The sequence below is a fragment of the Labrus bergylta genome, chromosome 15 (genome assembly GCF_963930695.1).
Source record: "Labrus bergylta chromosome 15, fLabBer1.1, whole genome shotgun sequence".
Classification (NCBI taxonomy): Eukaryota; Metazoa; Chordata; class Actinopteri; order Labriformes; family Labridae; genus Labrus; species Labrus bergylta.
Window position 1 is genome coordinate 2,334,420 of NC_089209.1, and position 25,735 is coordinate 2,360,154.

Here is a 25,735-nt window from a genome sequence, read left to right on the forward strand (position 1 = left end):
CTATTCCAATGTGGATATCGGATCATCATCAGAGGACAAACCTGCATCCCTGAGGGTCCGACCACGTCGAAGGCGCCGATCATACCGGAGACGAAGTTGACGACTTTGGTGAAGCTCTCCTCGCCGATGCTCCACGAGCCGTCGATGAGGAACACCAAGTCTGCTTTGGCTCCTTTGCAAACTGAGGCGAGAAAAACAACAGAAGTCAACACGGGGCCAGACTTCAGGGTGCAAAACACCAGCAGAGAGTATGGCACCGACACACGGCGTCATTATAATTATTATTGTTTGCAGGCTGGAGCGCATTAAGACGTCAGCTTGAAGCGTGCGAGGAAAACCAAACGATTGAGAAGAAAATGACGTGATGGGGTCGTGTATCGTAATTACTGCTCCACGGATCAGGAAAAAAAGAGTGGAAAAAGAAAAGGAGCAACATTTGGTGAGCAGAAGGGTTGACTGAAAGAGAGCTCTCGCTAATGTTTCTCTCTCTGAATAATGTTTGCCTGATGTGATGCAGCACATCATCCTCTCACAAAAACAACAACACAAACAAACTCTTTGGATTGGTCCGTCCTCTGTGTTCAACACTTCAGTTGTTGATTTTTAACGCCGTGCCCTCACACCTGTCCTTCATTAATCCACGGCTGGTAGCACAAGTCAGATTCTACAGTCGAGGTTAAAAAATGGCTGCTATGAGGATTTTCCAGTCAGAGGCGAGGTTGAATGAAAAGAATCGATCCGTTCAGATCTGAGGTGATCCATGTTTTCCTCACAGCAGATATTTTGTGTAGTTCTCATCATAGTTTAGTCCTTCTCTCTCTGGGAGACTCTTAAAACTCCATCGTCCTGCTCCTCATACTCTATTAACTGATGACATGAACTGATGCAGACACAATCGTCCTCTTTTTAAACGCCTCGTGGAGCAAATTATATACAAAACATATCGAGCAGTTTTCAACAGGGTAGTGATGTAGGACTTGAAATCGGTCTTTTTGAATACATCAGTCTCAGTCTCATTACTCCGTCTTGTCTCGGTCTCAGACTGGGCAGACTCTGGATTTTAAATCAAGACCGGTGAAGACCACCACTGATCGGCTATGTTTCCACGTCATCACTGAGAATAGAAGGAAAACTCCTCTTTCTAAAAGAACAAACAACTGGAATTTATTTGTAGTTTCATTTTGATCCCCTAAACACAAGATGAGGATTTATTACTGATGTTTATGGTCTTGGTCTTGACTCGGTCGTCACAGCTCGACGTGTCTCATCTGATATTTACCTGCCCATGGAGGGGGGATGGTGGGAGGAGGGGCCGGTGTTGGCGGGAGCGTTGGAACTGGCGTTGGCTTCACCACTACGAGAAACAGATGACAAAAAGCATGATTTGTAATAAATAGAGAAGAACAGTAAACATGTCGTGTGATGAAGTCAGAGGGTGGACGGACGCTGCGAGCTGATGTCACTCAGCGTGTGAATCATGTTTCTTATCTCACACACACACACACACACACACACACACACACCTCACTCCAGTCTGAAACATGTTCACTTTCGTTTGTTGACGTTTTCTTTAATGATGGAAACTTTATTAATCGTCCACATAATGAACGAGTAAAAAGCTCAACAGAGTGAAAAACAATCTGCAACATGTGTTTGCAGTTTTATCCTAAAGCACAGAAATGTTTGATTTTTTCTTCTTTAATGTACACACACGAGGGTTTCATTCAACTTTAGTGTGTTTAGGAGGGTTACATGTGAAACAACAGAAACATACTCTGACCTGTGAGTCATCATGGAGGCTAATGGGTCACACATTTCCTTAGATTATAGTTTATCTGACGACCCGGACGACCTTGAACATTTTTATGAAATGTTGCTGTTAGAGTTAAAACCTCCAATCTGAAGAGGTTGATTCATATCCACTGGTAGCCTAGTGGATACTGCATGTGCCCCATGTACGGAGGCTGTAGTCCTCCAAGCGGGCGGCCAGGGTTTGAGTCCGACCCGTGGCGCCTTTCCTTAATATCATCCCCCACTCGCTCTCTGATTTCTGACTCTATCCCCGGCCTCGTCTCTAAAATAAAAAGCATGAAAAGACAAAAACCACTTACATGTTCTCTCCTTGGCGCTGACTCCAGGACCTTCCAGGTTGGGCGTCTGAACGAAGACGGTGGCGGTGTAGAGGGCGTCAGGCGAGAGTCCGTCAAAGCAGTGCTGAGGAAGACCGGCGCCGATGGTGATCTCATGAGCTCCTTTACTGGAGGCTGCAGAGGACGGCAAGGTGCACATTTATTTATCAGAGATTCTTTCTGAGCATGCACAACAACAAAGATGTTCTATTGAGAAGATGCTCTACTCGTTCTTCTCTTGGAGGGCTGGGCGTGAGCTCCCATCTTCTCAGACCGGGAACGAAAGATGTTTCTGATTTTGTGAAATAAGAAGCTCCAGTGTCCGTCCTGCATGGCTGGAAATGTTTCTTTCCAGACTTGTAAACCCCACCGAGTGTTTTTATGTCGTTTTTTTAAGCTCTGAATAATCATGAGAGACTCACATGGACGGAGAAAACCTGTTATATGTGTCTCAAGAGGTATGACGGCATCAGTGATTATTACTAATGACTTAACGTTTACATGCTCAAGTACGTACGTTTCTGTCTGTAAAGAAAAGATTACAACTAAGTCTGCTGGAATTTTGATGATTCAGCATTTCTGGACGGCAACTCCAACATAACATGAATCCTGTGAGTCCTGATTTACTGATGAATGCTTTTCTTATTCCACAGATTTGGCGACTTCAGGGTAACTTAAAGTGACTTCAGAAAACGATAAGAAATATGTGAAGCTCTATCGTTCACTGCGCTCACCTTGTGCCCAAATTCCAATGAGTTTTTTTTATTTTATAATTTAAGATTCAGATTTTGTTCAGAGTTAAGTTGACCTCAAAAGCTGGTTTCACATCTGACTTTCTGCAGAATGAATACGAGGAGGCTGGAGGAGAGACAAATGTGTCAGTCTGCGTTCACACATGCAGCTCCTCCTACACCAGTTTCTGGTAGTTACATGTACAACCAGCGACACTCAATCTTTAAGGTCAATTCTGATGATCTGTCTTTTGTTTTAAAGTTTGACTGTCACTAGCGTCTTGAGAGAAAATGAGACTTAAGTTTTGTTCATTTCAATCCAAAGTCCTGATGGAAAAATGTATTTTTTCTTTTTTTAAGGCTTTCAAATTTGAGGTTCTTAGTTTTTCTGTTTGCTCATCTTTGTTGACGTCTCTTTAAAGTGCGATCCAAACAACAGATACTTCCACTGGAAAGTTTAAATCTGTCCATGACCGCACAGTGACTAATGATTATTATTTATACTTTATATTCTATTAAGAACAAACAGAGGAAGCATGTTCATGATGACGACTTCATGAAAATCTCTGAGCGCTGATGAACAAAAGGAGCAGCTTGATGATGTCATACTCTGTAATATCAACAAGTTTAATAAAAGGTTCCAAACAGTGGCCCTGATTTTCTCCTGACTGATGTCATTAATCATTTCAGCCTGATGTTAGAGGACTCTCAGAAGACTGGCAGCCACGTGTTCTTCTTCTGACCAGTGTTTCCATGAAATGTGGAGGATTTTTCCACTCACTCATCTCACCACCGTCTCCGGCCGCTGTTTCGCGTTTCCATTCGAGACCAAACATTTGTCTGCTGTGTTGACTTATGAGCACCGTCTGCTGCCTTTTCACGGCCATGCACTCTCATGATTTCTGATCCTCTGCTTGTGGTTAACCCGCCATCTGTCTCACGCTAGCAAAAGATCCATATTTGTTCTGGCAGACTGAATGTCTAATGACTACCATATAGATATTCAAATGTGGATGCTCTTCTTCCTCACTCGTGTCCATGTGTGAATGAGAACCAGATGGGACTCTGCAGTAACTGAAGAGGATGTAATCTTTGCAGACAGAGACACAATTAGAGATCGGTGATCGGACGCTTTCAGGGTCTGAAGATAAACCGCATGATGAGCTCATCTGGAAGTAAACATTTCAAACATCTGCTCGGAGTCGTTTTGAAAGTATCACAGCAATGCATCAGCACAATTTAGACCCCTGTGATCAAGACCTGAGGACACAGGAGGACCAGAGGATCAGGTGCACACACAAGTCTGAAGCATCTATTCCATCTGTTTTAGTACAGACAGCTGACCCAAAGTTTCACTGGGAACATTTAAAACAAAGTCAAACAAAAGGTCATCGACCTTTTAAAAGCTTTTTTATCAAGTAAAACAGCCAAACCAGGGATCCCACTCTTTTCCAGGCTGGTCTGACAGTCCTTCATTGTGCCATACACTAATATGTTCTACTGAAAGACGAGCAGTCTATGGACTAAGCTAGTCTATGACATCATCTCTTAATGCTTAAAAGTGATGACAAATTGTTGTGTCATAAATCTCTACTTTTATTAACCTGTGGCTGGTTCAAATTTCCAACCCTGTAGGAGAGTTTGAATAATTTTTCAGGAAATTTGACTTTTTCTCCCATTTTCCAGGTTTCCCAGGACGCGTGGGAACCCTGCAGAAGCTGCTTCAACTAAAGTTTGACACGGTGTCATGGTGAAAGTTTGTTCACTCAAAGAGTCGGTTCTTTGGGGTACTGAGACTGAGACTTACGGTCCGCGGGGTTGAGTTTGATGCGGTAGGATGTCGCCGCCCTGTGAGGATTCCATTTGATGCAGAACTTGTCGTGGCCGACGTCGTAGGTCTCGATGTTGGTGACGTTCAGGTAGACTGCAGAGGACAGAAAATTCACTGTCAGCTTTCTGTTTTTAACTCTCCTGTCAAATCTAGTTCAGAGAAAATGTTGCATCTATACTCTTTCACTCCTGGACCTGAAATGTTTCATGATATTTTACAAACTGGTGTCTTTCAGTCGAGGCTCGATAAGGGAAAGGCTTCTGGCACTGCAAAGAGTTTCACTCATAAGAAATCTTTGAATCCTGAATTATAAGTCCAGAGTAACATCAGGCAGGTGGTTTCAGAGGTTTAAATATCTTCACTGCCAACACTGTGAATCTGTGGACATGTAGCCCGGAGTAACTGGGACTCTGTTTGTGTTAAGACATGTTGCGTCCAGGTTTCAGGTCCGATGTCAGCTTCTAATGAGGCGTTGTGTTTCTGTTTCAGACTTTTAGAAAGTCTACCAAAGGAGGGCGGGGGGGGGGGGTTAATGAGCTAACGTGTACATACGTGTTGTTCCCTGTCCAGGCAGCTGTCCGCTCATGCCTCCGGTGTACTGAGCGACCACTTTAAGGTCGTAGGTGGTTCCAGGCAGCAGGTTGTGCAGAGTGTAAGAGGTCACGTCGCCCACAAAGAAATCTACGGGGGGTTGTTGAGAGCCTGACGACACAAAGACAAAGAAAGAAAGGGACAGCAATGAAACGCTTTCAACCTGCTCGCTCACAGTCGAGGAACAAGAAACGAACAGTCGAGACCACATCGCTGTCTGGAAGCTTTTTGTAAACGCCCACTTTATATTCTGAAGAATTAAAGGTTGAAAACTTCCCACTTAATGATGTATGTAGATGTTCATAAAGTGTGTGTGTGTGTGTGTGTGTGTGTGTGTGTGTGTGTGTGTGTGTGTGTGTGTGTCGCCTCGTCTCACCTGCAGGAGAGTAGATCAGTCTGTACCCCTGGACGGGAGCCGGCACGGCGTCCCAGGCCACTCTGAAGCGGGTGTACCACTCGTCTGAGACTCGAAGGTTTCTGGGACTCAACAGGCCGACTGCGACAGAGAGAAGAGACGATAAGTCAACAACAACAACAACAACAACAAACAACAACAACAACAACAACAACAACAACAACAACAACAACAACAACAGTCTCTCCCTGCAGGCTGCATGAAAAGCTACATTTGAAGAACTTTCTCATTAAAAGGTCAAATTTGGGAAACATTTATTCTCACATCAAGCATCTCGTACACTTTCTTTAGTATCACTTCCTCTCCTGCTGACCTGTGAAGAGTCGCTTTAGCGCTCGACAGATTTCTGCACTTTGAACTCGTGAAGCTAACACATGTTGGCGGTTTATCGTCTGTATTTATTTTCTCATGCAGACTCGTCTCTCTCTGTGGAGCCGTCTGAGTGTTTCCTTGTTACATCAGCAGCAGGAAGCTCAGCGTGAGCGAGTTCAAACAAAGACTTCACATGTTCAACCGCAGCAGCACAAACCACAGACTGGAGGTTCTCACGTACCGCTGACTGAAGTTTGAACTTTTTACAGTGTGATGCCTAAAAAAAAAATAGAGTCGACAGTCTACGTCCAGCTGAGAGATCCCAAAAGCATCAAATCAAACTTTTTTTTTAAACTATGGAGTCATCTTTGGAAATATGTGGAACCCTTTACTGGAGTTTCTTTGTCATCAGAGCACATGATCCTTTTCAGATCGCTGTGTGTTGAGTGCTTGTGTTTCTTTATTATTTACTTGTATTTTATTTTATTTAAGTGTTTTTTATTCGTGTTTATATTATTTATTTTGGAATGTTTATGTAGGTCTTGTATTTGTGTGCATGTGTTCATTGTAGTTCAGTTATATGTGTAAAAATTTCAATAAAAATATTGTTAAAAAAACAAAACAAACTATGGAGTCATCTTTGTGTTGCTGTTAAAGCTGCAGACAGATTAGCAGGAAGTGTTTTAGAGATCAAAGATCGCAGCATGTGGAGGATTCAGAGAAACCTTCTTTTTTTAAAAAAGCTGTCACTAAAATACTTCAATCTAAAGGTGTGTGTACCAGGAGCTCATCCAAAAATTAAAAATATCAGACCTGAATCTTTAGCAACCAGCGTAGATTCACTTTTCTTTCACCCAGGTTGATCATGTTTTAACCAGGTTTCCTTCTGTTCATGCTCACACTGCACAGCTTCTCCTCTTCCTGTCAAACCTTCTGAAACAGCTTTTTTTAAATCTCCGGCTGCCTCACCTGTACGTCCGTTTCCGTTGAGAGACCCTCCGGGGCCCTCGGCGTACACGGCCTCCACGGTGATGTTGTACGGCGTGTCAGGGAGCAGATTCTGCAGCCGGGCGTTGTTTCTGTTTCCTGGAACCGTGGCCTGAAGATCCAAAACCATACAGAGTGTCAGAGTGTGTTTTTACATCCTGACAGGAACTTTCTGTCCAATTTAAGGACTGACTAAAAACCTTTTTTTTTTTCAATTGGCTTTTGATTTTGGGGGCTGACAGTTTAAAAAGACTAAAGGGATTTGTTTTTTAAATGTTGAAATATGTGCATTTCCACAGTTTCAGCATCCAAGCCTGAAAAATTAGTTCTCCATTCCTTCAGCTGCGTAATCTTTCATAAGCATGAAGGTCGTTTAGCCGCTGACATGAAGCAGATCATTGCAGCTCGATCGACTTTGTGGATTCTGTGTACAAACACAAAATCTGCTCCATTACTTACAGATGCTGAATTATAATAATTGGGGGAATTTATAAACGGTTAAGTTTTCTCTGCAGACGTCCTATCAGCAGTTAGCTGACTCATGCAGGGCAGGCGCTAAGCTAACGAGGGGAGGTGTGGGGCGGGGGCACAGCTGCTGCGGCGTCCACACCCTCCTCAGGACTATTAATAACGGTTATGGCCCAAATAATGGTGTTTGTTTTACAGAACCTGTAATGAGTCTCTATAATCGATGATTTATAACGTGAATGAGTCGAGGGAATCCTGGGCCGTGACTTCACTGCATACTTTGTTTGCTACATCACGCAGAGTGAAAGTGTATGAGGAACAAAAACCTCGATATCTGAAAGGCAGCTGGAGATTTGGGAATCTGAAGCATTTTCATTTGTAACTTGAGGTTTTTAAGAAATCTGGAGATTCCCTGTTTTAACTCTAAACTGGTGAGAAGAACAGATATATCACTGCGTTAATTAATGAAGGTTTAGCTCCTTTTGAAGTTTTCTTACAAACTCAGTGATGGGGTCTCCGGTCAGCGGGGCGTAGGCGATCTTGTACTGCCTCACAGGACCCTCTGCGTGGTCCCAGCCGAGGGTGAGGGTGCTGGTGGTGGCGTCAAACACACGCATGTTCCTGGGACCGCCACGGGGCACTGCAAGAAGAAAAAAAAAACAAATACAAACCTTTTCAAATGGACAAACTTTGGTTGTAATGTACATCAGGAGAAGTTATCCTGATAACCCAACGAGTTATCTTTAGTGCGGCCTCAGATCAGAGTGATCTGGGTCACCATTGAACCCAACATAAACGTTCTCTGATTTTGGTCAAAGGGAACGGATACATTTCTTTGATTTTAATGAGCCAGCTGTCATAGTGAGCATGCCAGCTAATGCTACTTAAAATTCTACACATCTGTTTGCATTTGTTCAAAGTCGATATAAGGGGATATTAAAACAGCACCATGCACAGAGCAGGATGTTTTCATGACCTGATTAGATCTTTTATTAAGTTGAATCAAACACACAGATCTGTTGCGTTAAAACACTTCTCAAGGCAAAGTTACATAAACGCCACATTACAGCAACAGTATGTAGGAATTTGGTTTGGTGGGCTTTGGCGCCCACCGAAGGTCTCTGAGTGCCACTGCACTGTCATAAGAAACATACTGCTGTTGGCGCCTCCCGCTCCCACACAACATGCGTTTGTAGACCAACAGAGGATGGCTAAGACGAGGTGAAAGTTATATTACTGGATTGTGTGCAAATCTTAACTGAAGGCTGCTGAGTGAAACCAAGCGCTGTGGACATGAGAGGGACGTAATTCTCCCAGGTGAAAGCTGTTGTGCTATTAGATCAAAAGAAAATCCATCATCTGTATCAGTTTGTAAGTCTGTAAAAACTTCAACCAATGTCTGCCACGAGGTACCAATCTGATGAACCAATCAGACGCCTCCCTGTCTCCCTGCTCGCTCTCTACCTCTTATGTGCTCTAGCTCACACTCAAAGCATGAGCTGAGTTCAGCTCGTGCATGTAAGTGAGGGGGCGTGGCTTTAGAGGGAGCACAGAGGGGAGGAGGGGGTGCAGACGAAGCACTGAGGGAATGCTACTTTCTAAATCATGCTAGTTTTAGAAAATCACCAACCCTGCCCTTAAGGTGGAAAAAGTTACCCATTGTTGCTTCAAACCAAGTTTCAAAACGTTTAATAAAAAGTGTTTCTACAGAGAAAATTGATTTGGATTGAATGTCTTCAAAGGAAAGTTACCTGTGAGGTACTTCAGCTCTTTTTATAAACAGCCAGCGGATAACGTGCTCGGCTCACAGCCTCATAACTGATGACGCTACAATCATTGTTCCTTTAGTTTTTGAGTAGCAGACTTCTTCTTCTTCTTCTTTTTCTTCTCTGGCACTGACTGTTTACAGTAGAAGCTTTTTCTTTCATGAATATTAATCACACTTGGAAAGCAGCGCTGGATCATTGACTCATGCTAAGCTAACGTCATCTGTTGACAGAAACTGTGTTCACAAACACATGTTGACACCGACGATGACCTCGCTTATTGAGACGGATACATGTTGCGCTGCAGCCAAGAGGCTGTAACGCATCCATGCATCTGACTCCCATGTAGACGTAAACAACAAGTCAGCGTGAGTTTAGACTCTTGTACACAGTGTCAGCGTGTCGGACGGCTGTTTGGTGCACTTACGTGTTTTGCCGTTGCTTTTGATTGGCGACCCCTCCCCGTCGGCGTACAGAGCCTTCACAGAGACCGAGTAGGGGGTGTCTGGGATCAGGTTGTCCAGGAAGGCGTTGGTAATAGTTCCCGGAACCATGACCTGAAATATATATCATCATCATCATTACATCATGACAACGCCGGGGGGGGGGGGGGGGGGGGGGGTCTTCTCCTCATGTATGACTTAAACATCTGGCAGAGGTAATGTACATAATGACCTCACTGCTCATCACACATCCAGTTATCTCCTTCAGCTTTCCGCTGCCAGAGTTCTCATGAAACACTAACAAAAGTCCTGGGAGGTTAGATGCCAAACAAATCCTTCAATCAGCGAGCAGACAGATGGATAAACAGTTTTCTGCAGAGAGGAGAGTGAGGGTCTGTCAGTGACTCAGAGCAGGTTCAGACACGCTGCCCTGACGACATAAATGGCTGCAGAGCGTCTCTTGTCACTGGGATTATCACGGCATCTCTCCCCCGCTTTCAAGCCTGTTTTGTAGGCCATTAAAAAATTGGGTCCAATGACATCATGGGAAAAAAACCTTTTTCTGTTTGAACTCCAGTACAGACCTCATCTAGAGATTTTGTTTTAGTTAAAGCAAATATCTCTCAGCGTTTTGGACTCGCGCTCTGGCACAGCAGATCATGAAACAGGTTCTTCAGTGACGATCATGTTGAGATCCAACAACTGGAAGCACATATGTGTGGGCCTGCTGGCCCGGAGTCAAATCCCTTCAAGTCAATTCCAAAAAGGAGGCCGATGGATTCGGTAATTGTGCTTTTAAAACACAATTAATTACATCAAATGGGAGTCGTCGTCATGCAGGCATTTCCTGAAGCGGAGCGGCTCTCTTACTTTATGAAGGAATCACTTTTTTTGTGTGTTATAACTGAAGAGTTGTTTTACTTCTGTGAATATACATTTAAATCTAAAGGACCAATCAGTGAGATGTGTAGAGAGTGAGATGATAAAGGTATCTTACTCTCTGATCATTAAGGAAACATGCTATGTTGAAGTGCTGGCTTCTCTGACAACAATGCAGCAGCCAGTATGTCCTCCTTCTAACTTTAGATTCTGCTCCTGAATGCTCTGGATTTGTTTGGACCAGAGAAGGTAGGCGCTTTTAAGACACCCCCCCACACGGCCCGTTTTGGACACCCCTCGGTTTGTCAGATATGAGAGCAGTTATCAGGTCAACAGGTGTTGCAGCGATGGAAGCGGTCAAGAGAAGTGGTTCAGATAGAAGTGATTGTACCCGACCTAAAAAGCCTCTGCATGTTTCTAATAAGCTCCACGAGCAGAAACGTGCTCAAACTAGGATCAATATTGGAGATGCTTTTGAAAAATGGAGAGAGGTTAGAACACAGAAAGGTTTACAGACCCATGCAGAGCTGGATAAACACTGAAGCTTCAGAGTCCACCACATGGTGACCTGAGTGAGCATCCACTCTAGAGAGGAGGGGAGGGCGGGGGGAGACAGCTCTCTATGATGTTTAGAATTTAGACTGCAGTAAAATATGAGGGTGAAACATAAACACTCCTAAAAAGGCTAAAATTAGCCCCGCTGTTCCATTTGTTGGACCTTTGGGATTTAATCTGAAGATAAAATCAACATTCAAGTAATCAAAATAATAATCAATGGATCATTCAGTAATGAAAAAGGTTAATCCTGCCGCCCTGATATCGTCTTTATCTTAAAACAAACAAAACTAAACAAACATCAGAGGGACGAGATGACATCCCATTTATTCCAAAATAATCAAAGTCGTCTCCAACAAGTGTTCACATGAAGCCCTTGTTTCTCCACAGTGGGAAAAAATGAATCAGAGTTTTATAGCAGGTTAAATGAACATGCCACAGATCATTCCTCTGTTATCTTTACATCTGTAGCTGTAATCCCTCCTTTGTGAGTACAGACAGCCGTCTCTGAAGGTAAACACCTCGACCCGCCCCTCCAGGGGAAATACTAACCCATAATGACAGTTTGTGTTTTAACAGCCTGCTAGAGAGTTACTCACCGTCCCGCTGGGTCTGGCTCCAGTCAGGGAGGAGTAAGCCACCCGGTACTGCTGAACCTGGCCTGAGGCGGGCTCCCAGCGAACGTTCAGGCTGTTGGGGGTGGGGTTGTACACCTGGATGTTCTTGGGTGGCGTGCGTGGGACTGCAGGGGGTCACAGAGGTCAAGAGAAAGTGAAGTGAGGGGAGGGGTGCAGACTTTCTTTTACTTCAGCTTTGTCTGAAGTACATCCGATTTCAGGACCGAGAAAGAAAAAGAACGCTGATGGATTTGTGAATTCAAGCACCTTAAAAATGTCTTTGAGGGTCTCCCACAGAGGAGAAAGATTTAAACTGTTTTGATTGCATGCCATGATTCAGCAAACTCTACAACAGTTGCTTTATGTGCAGCTGTGTCGCTCTTTTAGTACCATCCATGTGACAGAACAATAAATAAAATGTCTTTTAATCATTTACAAAAAAAGGTCCTCACCTCAGACGACCTTTTTTTGGGGATCCATCAATACTTCTCTAAAACGTCTGCTCTGTTTTGGAGAATCTTCAAATGAAAACAAGCTGCTTTTTTTTTTGTTGGAGCAGTCGCACAGTTTCTTTCTGTCTTTCAACAACATTTAATATGGAGGAATAATTTTCCTTGGAGAGCAAGGACGACATGCATCACAGTAGAAATTAGAGGTTGGAATCAGACGCTGAGTCTCCTGTGTCATTTTATGGTGTCTATGTGCAGGGAGAAGTAGCACAGATTTCGGTTTATGCAAAAAGCCCTTAACTTCCCTTTTAAACCGAAGCAGATGTGCTGATCCCCTTGGTATTTGGAGCTTTACCCAATAAAACAAAGCTAGATGCAGTAGGTAGGTAGACGTAAGCCGAGACTGCTCTCCAAATTAAGAAAAAAAAAGCTCCAGAGTGAAAAAGCTTCTCCCTGATGTTGTATAACCTCATTATACCTTAATCATTTAAATCCTTCAGAGGACAGAAGACGGCCTCTCTCAGGATGTTTCAATTCTATCATCCAAGGACAAAATTACCTTCAGAGAGATTACATCACCTTTATCTAATTTTGTCTTATTAATCGTTTTATAGCAGCTTTTGAGATTGTTGGACTCAAACTTTGTTTTTGTTTTTTGTCCAGATGAAAATGTGACAAATTCCTCCTGGGATGGAAACAGTCAAAACTGGATTGAGTTACTGGTAATAAAAAGATCATTAACGTCAAACACGGGCTCATATTAGTCGACTGGACTGACTCACAATGAGGGAGCAGGAAGTCACGGCGGACAAGACGGTAATGGTTCACCGCTGGAAGCAGCCGATTCATGAGACGCTGAACACATTTTGTCAGAGTCATACAGTCTATGATGAAAATCTAAAAATAGAAAAATGATTCAAGCTCAAAAAGGGTGCAGACAAACACTCATGGCCCAGGACTCTTATTAATGTAATGTGAATATGAAGCTTTAATTTCAAACGTTTATTTGTGCATCCTGTTACATCTGGACGACCGATCAATGAGTCCTCCGAGCCAGACGAGAGTATTTTATTTATTGTCTAACTCTTTGCTGGAGCGGTCTTTGGCAATAAAAAAAAACAACCCGGGGTGCATTTCTGCTGATTCAGCAGGGCCCGCCGTCTGTGCTGAAACAAAACCAGCAAACACAGCGGGACGTCAAACCGCAACCAGCAGCTCAGAGCAGACAGAGTCTCCTTCTTCTTCTTCTTCTGGTTTGATTTACTTCAGTCTAAAACTTCTGTGTTAACTCTTCAGCCTCTCTGACTGATGCTGAGAGATTCTGCTTCTCTATAAAGATGTTTGTGAGCCTGAGCATGATGGGTAAGTTAAGTCCAGGTGAGTGCTATCAGGGTTCACTTCTGATCCTTTCATACAGTTGATGCAGAGACACACTGTCACTGCTCTGTTTTAGTTCTGCACTGGTTTGTGTTTTTCTCTCTACATGTGGATTCTGTTTCTTTCTGTTGTTTTTATTTATTGACTCGTCTGTGGAGGCAGCTGAATGTTTGCAACACTTTGAGTCCAAGACTAATTTCCCCAAAGGGAACGATAAAGTGTGTAATATCCTGTCGTGTCTTATCGTACCGTATCGCATCTTATAGTAAAAAAAAAAAAAAAAAAGTTCTGTCTCTGCAGGGATCCTTTCTGTAATGTTGTCACACACTCAGATTAACACCCTGAGCCTGTCAGTGACAAGAACAACTTTTTTAAAGATTAATTTTTGGGGCTTTTTGTGCCTTTAATGGAGAGATAGGACAGTGGATAGAGTTGGAAATGAGGGAGAGAGAGAGCGGTATGACGTGCAGGAAAGGAGCCACAGGCTGGACTCAAACCTGGGCCTCCATTCATGGGGTGCACGCACTAACCACTGCACCACTGCGCCACCAGCGCCCCAAGAACAACAACTTTTAGTGGAGCTAATTTGATCTGACATAGGTTGTCACAATGATTACGTTCCAATTATCGGCGCAATTCCAAAACTCTTGTTGTACTTATTAGTAAAAAATGAGCCAGAGCGTAAATTATCTAACAAAAGCAAAAGATGCAGAGTGACACTCTCACCATAGGAGCTTCAAAAAAGACTCAAAAGTTTGAATAACGATGACTGAAGGGGGCTAACAGGAGCCTTTGAGGACGTGATGGATGTGAAGAATTAAGTGCACATGAAAACATATTTGGACAAACTAAAACAAATGTTGAATTTATGCCCCGCACTAATGGAGCGCATCTCGTGTTTCACTCTCAGCAGAGAGCTGGCTTCAAAGGAGAGGATTATTTTATTTCTTGGACTGAATGCCTTTTCCCTCCACAGGACTAGATTTATTTAATGTTCTGTGTTTCCAAAGGTTCTTTTAATAAAAGCAGATGTTTGTTGTATAATCACTGCTCTTCACACTGAGCAGAAAAACAAGGCGTGCTGTCGTTCTGCTGTCTCACATGTACACTAAGGTCTGACCACTTACGTGTCTTTCCTTTGTCGGCCTGGCGCTGACCTTCTCCCTCGGGGTACACTGGAACCACGGTGACGGTGTAGGGAGTGTCTGACAGCAGGCTCCTCAGGACGGTGTTGGTGGTGCCGCCGGACACCTGCTCCTGTGGTCACAACGATTAACAGAAGTAAAGAACGATCAGTACGTCGATCTTTAGGTTTTCATTTCTTTCTTTCTGTCATTTATAAAAAGAGCTGGTTGTGAACAGGAAGTGTTGGATCAAAGTTTTTATTGTTTTGGGTGGAAACTACAAATCCCAGTGTCAATGGCTTCTGTTGATGAGAGGCTGCTGATTGGACATTGGACACAACGGGGGGTGGGGGGATGTGCTCTCCTTCATGACATCAGAAGGTACAGAGTAGTAAAAGAAGTCGATGATGTCTCACCATGTCCTCGGCTCCTCCCGCTGCGGGGACGTAGAAGATGCGATACTGGCGGACGTTGCCCTCCGCCGGCTCCCAGCGCACCTTCAGGGAGCTGGTGGTGGGTTCAGTGACCTGCAGGTTCTTCACTCCTCCGAGCGCCTCTGACAACACAACACCGAGACGTTACATGATATGTCCATTTCCTGTTGGAGTTACCGTCGAGTCAGAGCGGCAGAAACACCAGACTCTCTTTGACGACTTCAGGGAGAATCAACGGCTCTGTTTTGTGACATCAGGTGACCTTCAAAGTACTTTTCTTAATTATCTAAACTTCTAACAGATACAAATTATGAAACATCAGTATCCTATGGGCTGCGTTAATATTTACTATTTGAGTGTAATAGAAAGTATCTTAGAGTTAGCTTCTTAGCTTCTCTTCAGTCCCAAACGCTTCTTTCAACACCATTAAGGAAATGTCCCAAAGTCTAAGAGCGCTCACACACTGATTGTTAAAGGTTGGAAGGTGGATTATCTGCAGTCACACAGACATGGATCAGGACGTGGTGTTCGTGTCTCTGCCTCGACCGAACTCACTTGTCTTTCCGTTCTCAGTCGAGCGTTTTCCCTCCACGTCGGCGTAGATGGGCACCAGCGTCACCGAGTACTCGGTGTCCGGCTTCAGTTCTCTCAGCACCGTGTTGGTGGACATTCCTGAAACCTGAGTCTGTTGAGGATGGAAAATAAAAAAAAAGAGAAAAATCATTATTTTACTGAGCGAGTGAAGGACTTCTTGTTCAATCTGCTAAGAAAGCTATGAAACAGCTTCTTACAGGATTTTGAGATCTCTAAGATTATTTAGTTTCTCTGGATCCAGACACCCTCTCCCCACAGGATTCATGTCTTATTAACTCATGGATTTGATGTTGGTCCCTTTGTTAATTTGCTGATTATGTTTTTTTACCAACAGTCAGCGAGCTAGTTTATCAGACAGATTAGCTCTGAGGGAATCTGGATGAATTAACTTGACACTTTTCACTTTTCACTATTTTGCTTTTTAATCTAGGTCGCACGTTGTCGGCTCTTGAAGCAAGAAAACACTAGCAAACAAAACCGTATAAAAACTTTGCTGTAAATTTTAGCTAATCTAACCAGTGTTGCAAACTAGTGACACCTGTAGCAAAATCGGGTTTCTTAAATCAGGATTAAGGTTCGTCCCAGTTTTTGAAATCAGGATGTTAAATGCACAAACACCAAAAAGGGGTTACTTAAAAAATCTGATTAAATCCAGGATACTCAAGTTTAATTCTTAATGTTACCCTTTCTTTTAAAGGAGGATACAAAGTGATTCTGGTCTCCACATAAGACCATTACAAAGTCCAAATCCCTCATTTTATGTTAGTGGGGGAGCTGGATAGAAAACCTGAAGGAAGCAGAGTGGGATATTCTGGAACATCTTCACTAACTCTCAGGGTGCATGAAGAGTGAAAGGCTTGAAGAGGTCAAAAAGCTCCAGTAACACTCACAGCAACACGTTGCTCGAGCTTTTTTAACCTCCGGATAGAGAACCTACCACGCTCTCAGCTCCTCCGCCTGTGGGAACGTAGATGATCTGGTACTGCCTGACGTCGCCCTCGGCCGGCTCCCAGCGAACCCTGAGGGAGTTGGTGGTGGGGTCGCTCACCTGCAGATTCTTCACTCCACCCAGAGGCTCTGAAAGAGACACCAGAGAGATAACCCTCACTGTTTGTTTGGAGCACAGGATTCAAACCCCGACAGCTCCAGATGTCTGAACATCGGGGAGGTTGTCAATCAAAGAGGAGTATCTAACATTTCTGGACTTCAGTGATGCAAAAACATCCCTATCAGGAAGTTCTTTATTTACTCAAAAGAATGTCTCTGAACACTGGACTGCAGCAGATAATCCTATGCGTTTGTTTTGTCCTGAGGAGGTGCAGAACAAACCACATCAGGGTGTCCACATGTGTGCAGAGACGGGGAAGTTGTGGCATTCATTATGTTCATTATTGTGAGCTCTATAAACGAGGGGTCTGTGTTCTCGTTCTGCATCTTTACGGATCAAACTGGTTGGTTTTCTGGTTTGTTTTAGTTGATTTAGAACAAAGTGATTTAATGCAGCACACTCCCTATCTCCCAGGCAGACTGTGGATTTGATTGAATTCAGAACTCGAGGAGGAACATTTTTTTTTCCAGAAGGTGTGTTGTTGTACTGTGGCATTGGTGGAATGAAGAACAAACCACAAGTCAGCTGCTGGAAAGATTACAATAATAAGTAGCAGCCGTGCTGTCAGGAATACATCAGTCAACATTTCCATGATGGTTTATGACGAAAGGGCAGTAACCCCTCCCCCAAGGTGGGTGACACTCCCACTGCTATTTCAGCCCTGCTCAGAACAGGCTGTTTCTGTGTCTGTACCTTTAAATATGTAAATGAGCTGTGTCTGACCACGCCCCCTCTCTGGAAGGGCTTGTGTGTACTCGGTCTTTCTCGCTCCATGTCCTGTTGTTTACAGTGAGAAGGCAGACTCAGAGGGCAGAACAAACACCTAGCTGTGGGAGTGTCACCCACCTGGGGGAGGAGCTACTGCCCTTTGTGAAAGACGGAGAGGATGGACTTTTCTCATCATTGGGGGGTTTGCAGATGGGATCTTTAGAGGCTGCAGGTACGGTGCACCTTGCTAAGTTCGGGTCTGTCTGCAGAGATTTTTTTCTCTGTTCCAGATCTTCCTGTTTGCTCTCTCCTCAAAGAAAGCTGGAAAAATAGACTCTCTTGTTTTGGATAAGAATGGAGAATGTTTATAAAGAGATGGGCTTTACTTGTTGTGTCTGAAACAATGCTAGATTAATAGCATCTCTGCTGTTTTGTTTTGTTTTGAATTATTTCTATCTGTTCATCTCATCTGTGCCTTTTAAGTCGGGTTGAGTTACAATAAAAAACAGAATGAAGACAAAAATGCAATAAATAAATAAATCACAAACATCAGGGCCGTGGACATTAATGGGGGTTTTATAGTAGCCATAAAACAACCGTTCTTCAGATGTCGGATTGTCCTTGAATGCACCAACGGGGAGAGATCATCAAATCATTACTGTGATCTGAAAATGTTTAACATCTTTTGGAAAATGTTTGGAAGTTTGATCCAGGTCCACACAGCTTTTAACACACCAGGGAATAAAGATATTTAACTTCGGGACATTGAATCATGGGCACATTTCCACTCCTCCAAAAACTGCATCTACCCCCCCCCCACCCCCGCTTACATCTGAGTCTCCGTCACCGACAGCAAGAGAGAGAGCGACGTGAGGAAAAGAAAATGGAGTAATCAACAGACTCAATGACACGAAACTTTCCTCTCAGGCATCATTTGAAGCGAAGAGCGAGGAATAATCAAATAATAAAATCAACATGCGCCCAAGGACTCTTCCAGTCCCAACTTTAATGCTGTTTAGGCCCCATGCCGCCCCTCCGTGCTGACATCGCTCTGCTTCACAAAGGTCCTTCATTGTGTTTTTTAACGTCCTAAAGATGTGAATCAAAAACTAAAATGTTCCTAAATGAAGTTAAGATGACACTGACTGTGTCTTTAATGGTCTTGTATCGGAATGGGTCACCCTGTTCACGACCAGTCAGGGTCCGGAGTAGGTTTTAAACTTTCCTTTTTGATAAAGCTTATAGTCAGGGCTGGCTCAGGCTTAGACCTGCTCCCAGTTATAGCTGTTTTTTTCTGTTTATGTGAAACACTTCACACCTCATGAGTTAAAGGGGACATATCATGAAAAATCTTCTACAGTGTTTCTGAACATATATCTGTGTAACCTGAGAGTCTACTGACCCACAACATGTGAAATAAACCCATCCAGTCCTTTGTTTGTGGTCTGCATAAGTCTTACAACACAGAGAAAAATGCTCTGTTTCAAATGTGCTCTCCTTGTGATGTCACAGTGGGATTCTGGTATAAAGAAAATCCCCTCCCCTCCCCTGGTATCTCCACACATGGACTCCTCCCCCAGCCTAGAACAAAACTTTAGTGCAGGTCCTCCATTTTTATTCTCTCTACAGAGGAGTGATGTCTACAGGGAAAACTCGGGGGGGGTCATTACATTTAAAGAGACACACACACCAAAACGGAGCGTTCTGAGAGAGCTGGTTTATACAGGGTCACAAACCTCCTCTGGTGCTTGATTCATGTTATATTTTGACCAAAGCACAGCACAGATGTTTCATTTAGACCACTGGGGGACTGTTTGAAAAGGTGGAGGAGGAGACTGTTTGAAAAGGTGGAGGAGGAGACTGTTTGAAAAGGTGGAGGAGGACTGTTTGAAAAGGTGGAGGAGGGGGACTGTTTGAAAAGGTGGAGGAGGGGACTGTTTGAAAAGGTGGAGGAGGGGACTGTTTGAAAAGGTGGAGGAGGGGGACTGTTTGAAAAGGTGGAGGAGGGGACTGTTTGAAAAGGTGGAGGAGGGGGGATAACATGTCCTCTTTAATAATACGCTGGGTCACTCACTTGTCTTTCCCTTCTCTGCCTGTCGAATACCCTGCACGTCTGGGTAAACCGGAACAACAGCCACATTGTAGACGGTGTCCGTCTCCAGGTTCCTGAGGATGGTGCTGGTGGTGCCTCCTGAAACCTCCTCCTGTTCAGGGAATATATCAAAACCTCCGTCAGCATGAAACGAGCTCACAGTGATAAAAGTGAGGATGTCTTTTATTTTAAGAAAAAACAGATGAAGAGATATTGGAACCTTTCTAAGCTACTGACAGGAAATAAAAACCCTGACTCTAACCGCCAGAGACAGTCCAATAAAAAGCGTTCCTACCATCCGCTCTTCGCCTCCTGGTTCAGCTGCGTAGAAGACCTTGTAGCTGCGAACATTTCCCACGGCTGGATCCCAGCGGGCTGTCAGGGTGCTGATGGTCGGGTCGACAACCTGCAGGTTCTTCACGCCACCGAACGGATCTGAGCAGAGAAGCAGTTACAGACACTCAGATTTTACACTTTATATATAAATATTTGGATGATTCAGAAGGATAGATTCTACAGGATATGGACCAAATGGACTGAATATGTCAAACCTATAAGACCTTTATTTGACTTATTGGAGTACATGAGTGTTATTTCCTCATTTTTGTCATTTTCTTTTATCCGTTAACCTGCTCTGTATTTCATTTTCTTATTTTCTTTCTCTACCCCTCCAAGGTGAAGGCTTCCTGTGCGCTTTTGTAAATAATTTCTATTTAATTAATGTCATGTTACTTACTGTTACTTACTGTACTTACATGTTACTTATGAAAAAATCTTTGGAAGAGCTAAATTGTTAAATATACTGCGAGCGTCGTACCCCCCATCTTTCTGCAAAGAAAGTGCTCCAATGTTTGAAAGTTTGAGGGAGGAGTCTTGCAATTATTCTGCTAATATGTGTAATTACTAATGTGTGAAGAATGCTTTTCCTAAATAAAAAATAAAAATAAAAATAATATATATATATATATATTTGGGTGATTGTCTTGTTTCACTGGTATTTAAATAGTTTATAGTGTTGGAATAGCTCTTGTTTAGCTGCGGAGAGTTTTTCAGGACCATGTGGAAGCGTAAAGTTTTGACATTTTTCAATTTCTTTTTTCCAACCTCACAAGAAAAACACATCGAGTGAAACGAGCTCTGGCTCATCTTAAGGCCACGTCCTTAATCCACCAATCACTCAACGGCCTCATGTGAACTCACTCGTCTTCCCGTTTGCAGACTGAGATTTGCCCTCCATCTCGTGGTAGACGGGCACGAGGCTAACGGTGTACTCGGTGTTCGGCTCCAGGTTCTTCAGGACGGTGGAGGTGGTGGTCCCGGACACCTGGTCCTGCAAGAAGAAGGAGGAGAAGAGAAACAGCTTTGAACGGGTTGAACTTTAGGATCTGGAGAACTCTCCAAAAAGACGTTATAAAGAAAAAAAAAAACACTTGGCAGAGTTTGGCAGACGCAGAGAGGCTCTCGGCCTGAACGATGTTACAGTTAAATGTTTTGCGAGCCCAGTTTTCTTGGCTGCAGCTTCAGTCAGTAACTGTCCATGTGCAGCTCAGTCACAGGAACAGTAGAAAGCACGGAGATAAAGTCGGATTAAAGCAGAAAGCTTCCCACTTCAACAGCCGTCCTGGGACAGTCCAGACCTTCAACGCTAACCACATAACTGGCAGCAAAGAAGTGGAGTAGCCTTTCCTTCTGCATGCACTGCTTCGAGCCTTTCTCTGCAAATATCAAACCTTAATCTAATAAGTTCCACAAAAATCTGCCAAAAAAATGAGATAACTTCAGTTGTTTTCCAAACAAATGATCCCCACTTCACGACATTTCTTGAACTGAATGATCATGAAAGTGACCCCCTGAAGATATTGTCACTGCTTTATAGAAAACAGGAGAAATGTAAAACCAGCACACATCACTGGGACATGTTTCCCATTAGATAGTTAGTGGATGTAGATTTTTAAAGACAGCTTCGTTATCCAGAGGTTTTCATCTGCAGATAACTTGACGATCAGGTTCTTTTTCCAGGATCGGAAAAGGAAAACATGTCTTGCATGAAACTGCTTTAAAAGCAAAGTTTCACCATCTCACACCACGGGCAGCGCTCCACGGCTGAATGTGAGGCCAAAAACGAAGAATTAGGACAAAACTTTTCCCTTCCAACTAGACGGAATCCAAAAAGAAATGATGTACATGTTGGGACAAACTGAGACAAACACTGACCGCTCATATATCATCATGAATCTACACTTCTGATATTGTAAATAAATGGCTGTGTGTCTCGTTCTTCTATCTACAAAACAACCTCCTCCAAGAAGAAGAATTTGGTATGAAGCACAACAGATGTTTTAAAAAAAAACAAAAAAAAAAAACGTTTTATTATCCCCTTATCTCCTGCTCTGTCTCGCTCTAATTCAGCTCTGGTCCAAAGCTGTTTTCACACATGCACTCCTGATTATTATTTCTAGAGAATGTCAAGAGGACCGCCCCCTTAAATCCTCCTGATGTTGTGGTTCACACATGCACCTCACAGCGGGAGACTATCCCTGTCAGACAGGGGGGGGGGGGGGTCTCCTGAGGCAAGACATGACCTTAAAGGAACAATGTTGAAGTGGCTATAAGACTCTATAATGAGAATATGTGTGTTATTATCAGTGCTGCGTGTAGTTGAAGAGAATCTCAAAGTGAACTAAAGAGAGGAGAAGAACATCCTGGAGAACAGGAAACATGCAGCAGCAGGTTGATTAGAGCACGGAGGTGGTAGAGGTGGCGTGCAGACAGTCAGTACTGAAACATCACCACCCCCTCCCACTGGCCCCTCCCACTGGCTCCAGGTGATTATATCCTGCTGAGTTCTCATATCAGCTCACTCTGACTTTCTGCAGAATAAATACGAGGAGGCTGGAGGAGAAACAGCGGCTGAAGTCAGAGAGAAAGATTCTGCTTGTTTGCGTTCACACATGCAGAAACTTCAGCAGTCTTTTGAGGAGTTTTGACTGAGTATGAAAATGTTGGGGAAAAGGCTTCAAGGGGAGGGATATGGGCTGCATGTGTGATTTTAAAAGACACGCCTTCTCTTCAAAGTCTCGCACATTACCGAGGTGCTCCCATGATAAGAAAAGGTCTGTTTTAAAAATCTTGCAGTCAATCCTTTTCTTTACAGTTTCCAGAGTGAAATACTCCCAGACTGAAGAAGTTTATGGACATGATGCAAGAAACCACACACACAAGAAAACAGATGCAAACAGATGCAGTTTGACTTTTTCAACATCAAATAAAGTCAGAAACAAAGTGGAAAGAGGAGAATGAAGTGAAGTACTTTCTTCTCTACTTACAGCCACTGAACAATCATTTTGACTTTTGCGGTGGCTGAACTTTCAGTTTTAAGGTGGTTTGAATTAAAACAAACATCTCCAGTTCACATTTCAGGCGGTCGCAAAAACAAAGATACTAATGAAGCATGAAGAGGCTTCTGGTGAAATCCCAACATCTGGAGCCTGGCAGAGTTCTGCCTACTCCTCTGCCATGGAGTGTTTCATAGCTGTCAGTAAATATAAACTTTCATTAAGAAAATGTTTTAAAACTCTGTGATGTAACAAGGCTTACCACTTGCTGTTCTCCTCCAGCAGCGGGCACCCAGATCACGATGTACTCGCGCACATTACCCTCGGCGGGCTCCCAGCGGACGTTCAGGGTGCTGGTGGTGGGATCGGTCACCTGCAGGTTCTTCACAAAGCCCAGCGGCCCTGAAACAGGAAGATAAATTTACTGCCTGGACCGCAGATTCACACAGCTGCTCTGTCTAGTCAAGAGGTTACTGGCGTCCGGGGGGCCGTTTGTTCAGATGTTGGACAGCGAGAAAATAGATGTTCAGTTGTTCACTTCTCCTCCAGGTCCAATCATTCAGAAATCACTTTTACTCTGCTCTCTCTTAAGATTGATGCAATCATGGATTTGTGGGACCGTGGGGAAGCGATTTTCTGGTCCTGTCGATCAAACAGCTCCCAGCAGAAGTCATTAATCAACCGCAGAATGTGATCTGAAGCCAGAGTAGTTACCGGGGTCTAAAACCAAATGAGGCAGAACTCTGGGGCTTGCCATTAAATTTTTTTTTTTAATGCATTTATCTCAAGAAGCTCAAAACGTGGAATATTCATACTAAAGAAAACAAGCATAGCAATCTGAAGATAAGAACATAATCAACCTCGGACCAGGAGAAAACTAAAGGTCATTTCCTCTGATTACTTCACATGTTGAAGACGACATCTAGAAAACTCTTCCAATCTGGAAGTTCCTGATATCAATCAAACTGGAGACTGTACATCACTCGAGGTTTCACACAGACTGTTTCACTAATGAATCTATACTGAACGTCATGACACTGATCTGGAGGGCTGAACTCAGGTGTGACCCAAATACTCATCTTTAAGTTCTCCACTGTCAACATGTGATCTCAGGAAATCAAAAAGTAATCTTCAGAGAACCTAAAACTGCTCACTCTCGAGGGACGAAGGCTCTGAACTTTGGGCTCACGTGCTAACCGCTAGGCTACCGGCATTTAGTGCTCTGTCTTATAGCGTTTGTTTATGTATCATGCACAGTCTTCATTGTGGTTATTGAACTAACACTGGTAGCAGAGGACGGCCGCTGGAAATTACAAAGTTCCAAAACCATTTGACGAGAAGAAGTCATAGCAAAATTGGAGAAATGAGGTTGAAATTTACAACCGGCGCAGGTGTTCTCAAAAACAGGCCTCAACATTTCTTTGTATACATTATTTGCAGCATCTGTTAGGTTGGGGTGGGTTTTTTGTTCAGTTTATTTTCAGTATTGTTCTTAGTGTTTGTTTCCTCTCAAATTTGAAAAACTCAATAAATAGACCTCAGATACTCACTTGTCTTCCCATTGTCGGTGAGACTGGGTCCGTCTCCCTCAGCGTAGACGGGGACCACAGTGACGGTGTAGCGGGTGTTTGGTAGTAGCTTCTCCAGGACGGTTGTGGTGGTGCTCTCTGACACTTGCTCCTGCAAAGACAACACGAGGTGAGCTCAATGTCCCACTTTACCAAGACGCTGATAAACAGCCGACAGCCCTGTGATCCCCCCTCAAGGATCCAGAGTTTACACTAAACATCACTTGATTTCACTAGAATGATTGTTGTTCTTAAACTTGAACAAATGTCTTCAGGCTGTTTATGTGCTGTGATTTGTCTTCCGTTTAACCGAGGTCGGGTCGCAGAATGTCCCTCTCCCCAGCAGCGTGTTACAGATCCTCCAGAGGGATTCTGAGGAGTTACCTCCAGCGAACTCTGGGTCTACCCCGGGGTCTCCTCCCAGTTGGACGTGCCAAAAAAACCTCCAACGGGTGGGCGTCCTAATGCTGAGCACTTCAGAGGAAACTCATTTCGGCTGTTTAAGATGTTGTCTGAGCCTTTCCTTTCAGAACTTCTTTTTTAGAATTTGTGAGACTTTTTTAAACTACAACTCAAACACACTAACTGAAGTCATTCCAGGTTTTTTTTCAGGGCGTGCACACTTTTTCATTCTTAACAGACGAAGCATCAAACGAGACGACATGAACAGCATTCAAATTCCTCTGGCAGAGGAGCTCAGAGATGTTTCTGTAAAAATGTACTTTGACAGACTAATGGGCGGGTAAAAGTTGTGTCATGGACCGGACGGAGACAAATAAACTGTTTCTAAACTGACATGAACCTTTTTCAGTCAGCTGTGTTGTGAGCGGATATATTGCGGCACTTCGGTCTGAATGAGTGCTGACGGCCAGATTTAAACCCACTTATTCTGTTCAAGGTCCAGAGATATACACCCTACAGAAATGTCATGCAGTGATGAGGGATGCTCTGTTGATAAAGAGTTTAAGTGCAGGTGTGTGACAGCTGCGTGATGGGATTACACCGTCAAAGAGCATGACATCAATAAATCCCCGCTGAAGGCTTTGATCGCTTGTTTCTTTAAAGGCCGACGAGTCAAACAACGTCTGACAGTTTTGTTGCTGTAAAAATAACTTTTCAGAATGGAGGGTATTTTCCAGCCAGCATTTTATTTTCTTCTGAGTTTATAATCGTAATGTTGCCTCTTGTTTTAACAGCAAGCGTTGAAAGATTTCCCCAGAAT

General features: G+C 43.6%; 1 protein-coding gene across 1 annotated transcript in view; it reads right to left on the minus strand.

The window, feature by feature from the left end:
- col12a1b (collagen, type XII, alpha 1b) overlaps window positions 1-25,735 on the minus strand; it is a 98,451-nt gene that overhangs the window by 9,972 nt on the left and 62,744 nt on the right. Inside the window, 19 exon segments of the mRNA XM_065963484.1 lie at window positions 42-181; window positions 1,280-1,354; window positions 2,112-2,264; window positions 4,668-4,784; window positions 5,244-5,393; window positions 5,659-5,778; window positions 6,979-7,108; window positions 7,962-8,104; window positions 9,658-9,787; window positions 11,707-11,849; window positions 14,678-14,807; window positions 15,091-15,230; window positions 15,664-15,793; window positions 16,640-16,779; window positions 19,593-19,722; window positions 19,906-20,045; window positions 20,811-20,940; window positions 23,208-23,347; window positions 24,496-24,625. Coding sequence (XP_065819556.1) covers window positions 42-181; window positions 1,280-1,354; window positions 2,112-2,264; window positions 4,668-4,784; window positions 5,244-5,393; window positions 5,659-5,778; window positions 6,979-7,108; window positions 7,962-8,104; window positions 9,658-9,787; window positions 11,707-11,849; window positions 14,678-14,807; window positions 15,091-15,230; window positions 15,664-15,793; window positions 16,640-16,779; window positions 19,593-19,722; window positions 19,906-20,045; window positions 20,811-20,940; window positions 23,208-23,347; window positions 24,496-24,625 — 2,511 coding nt within the window.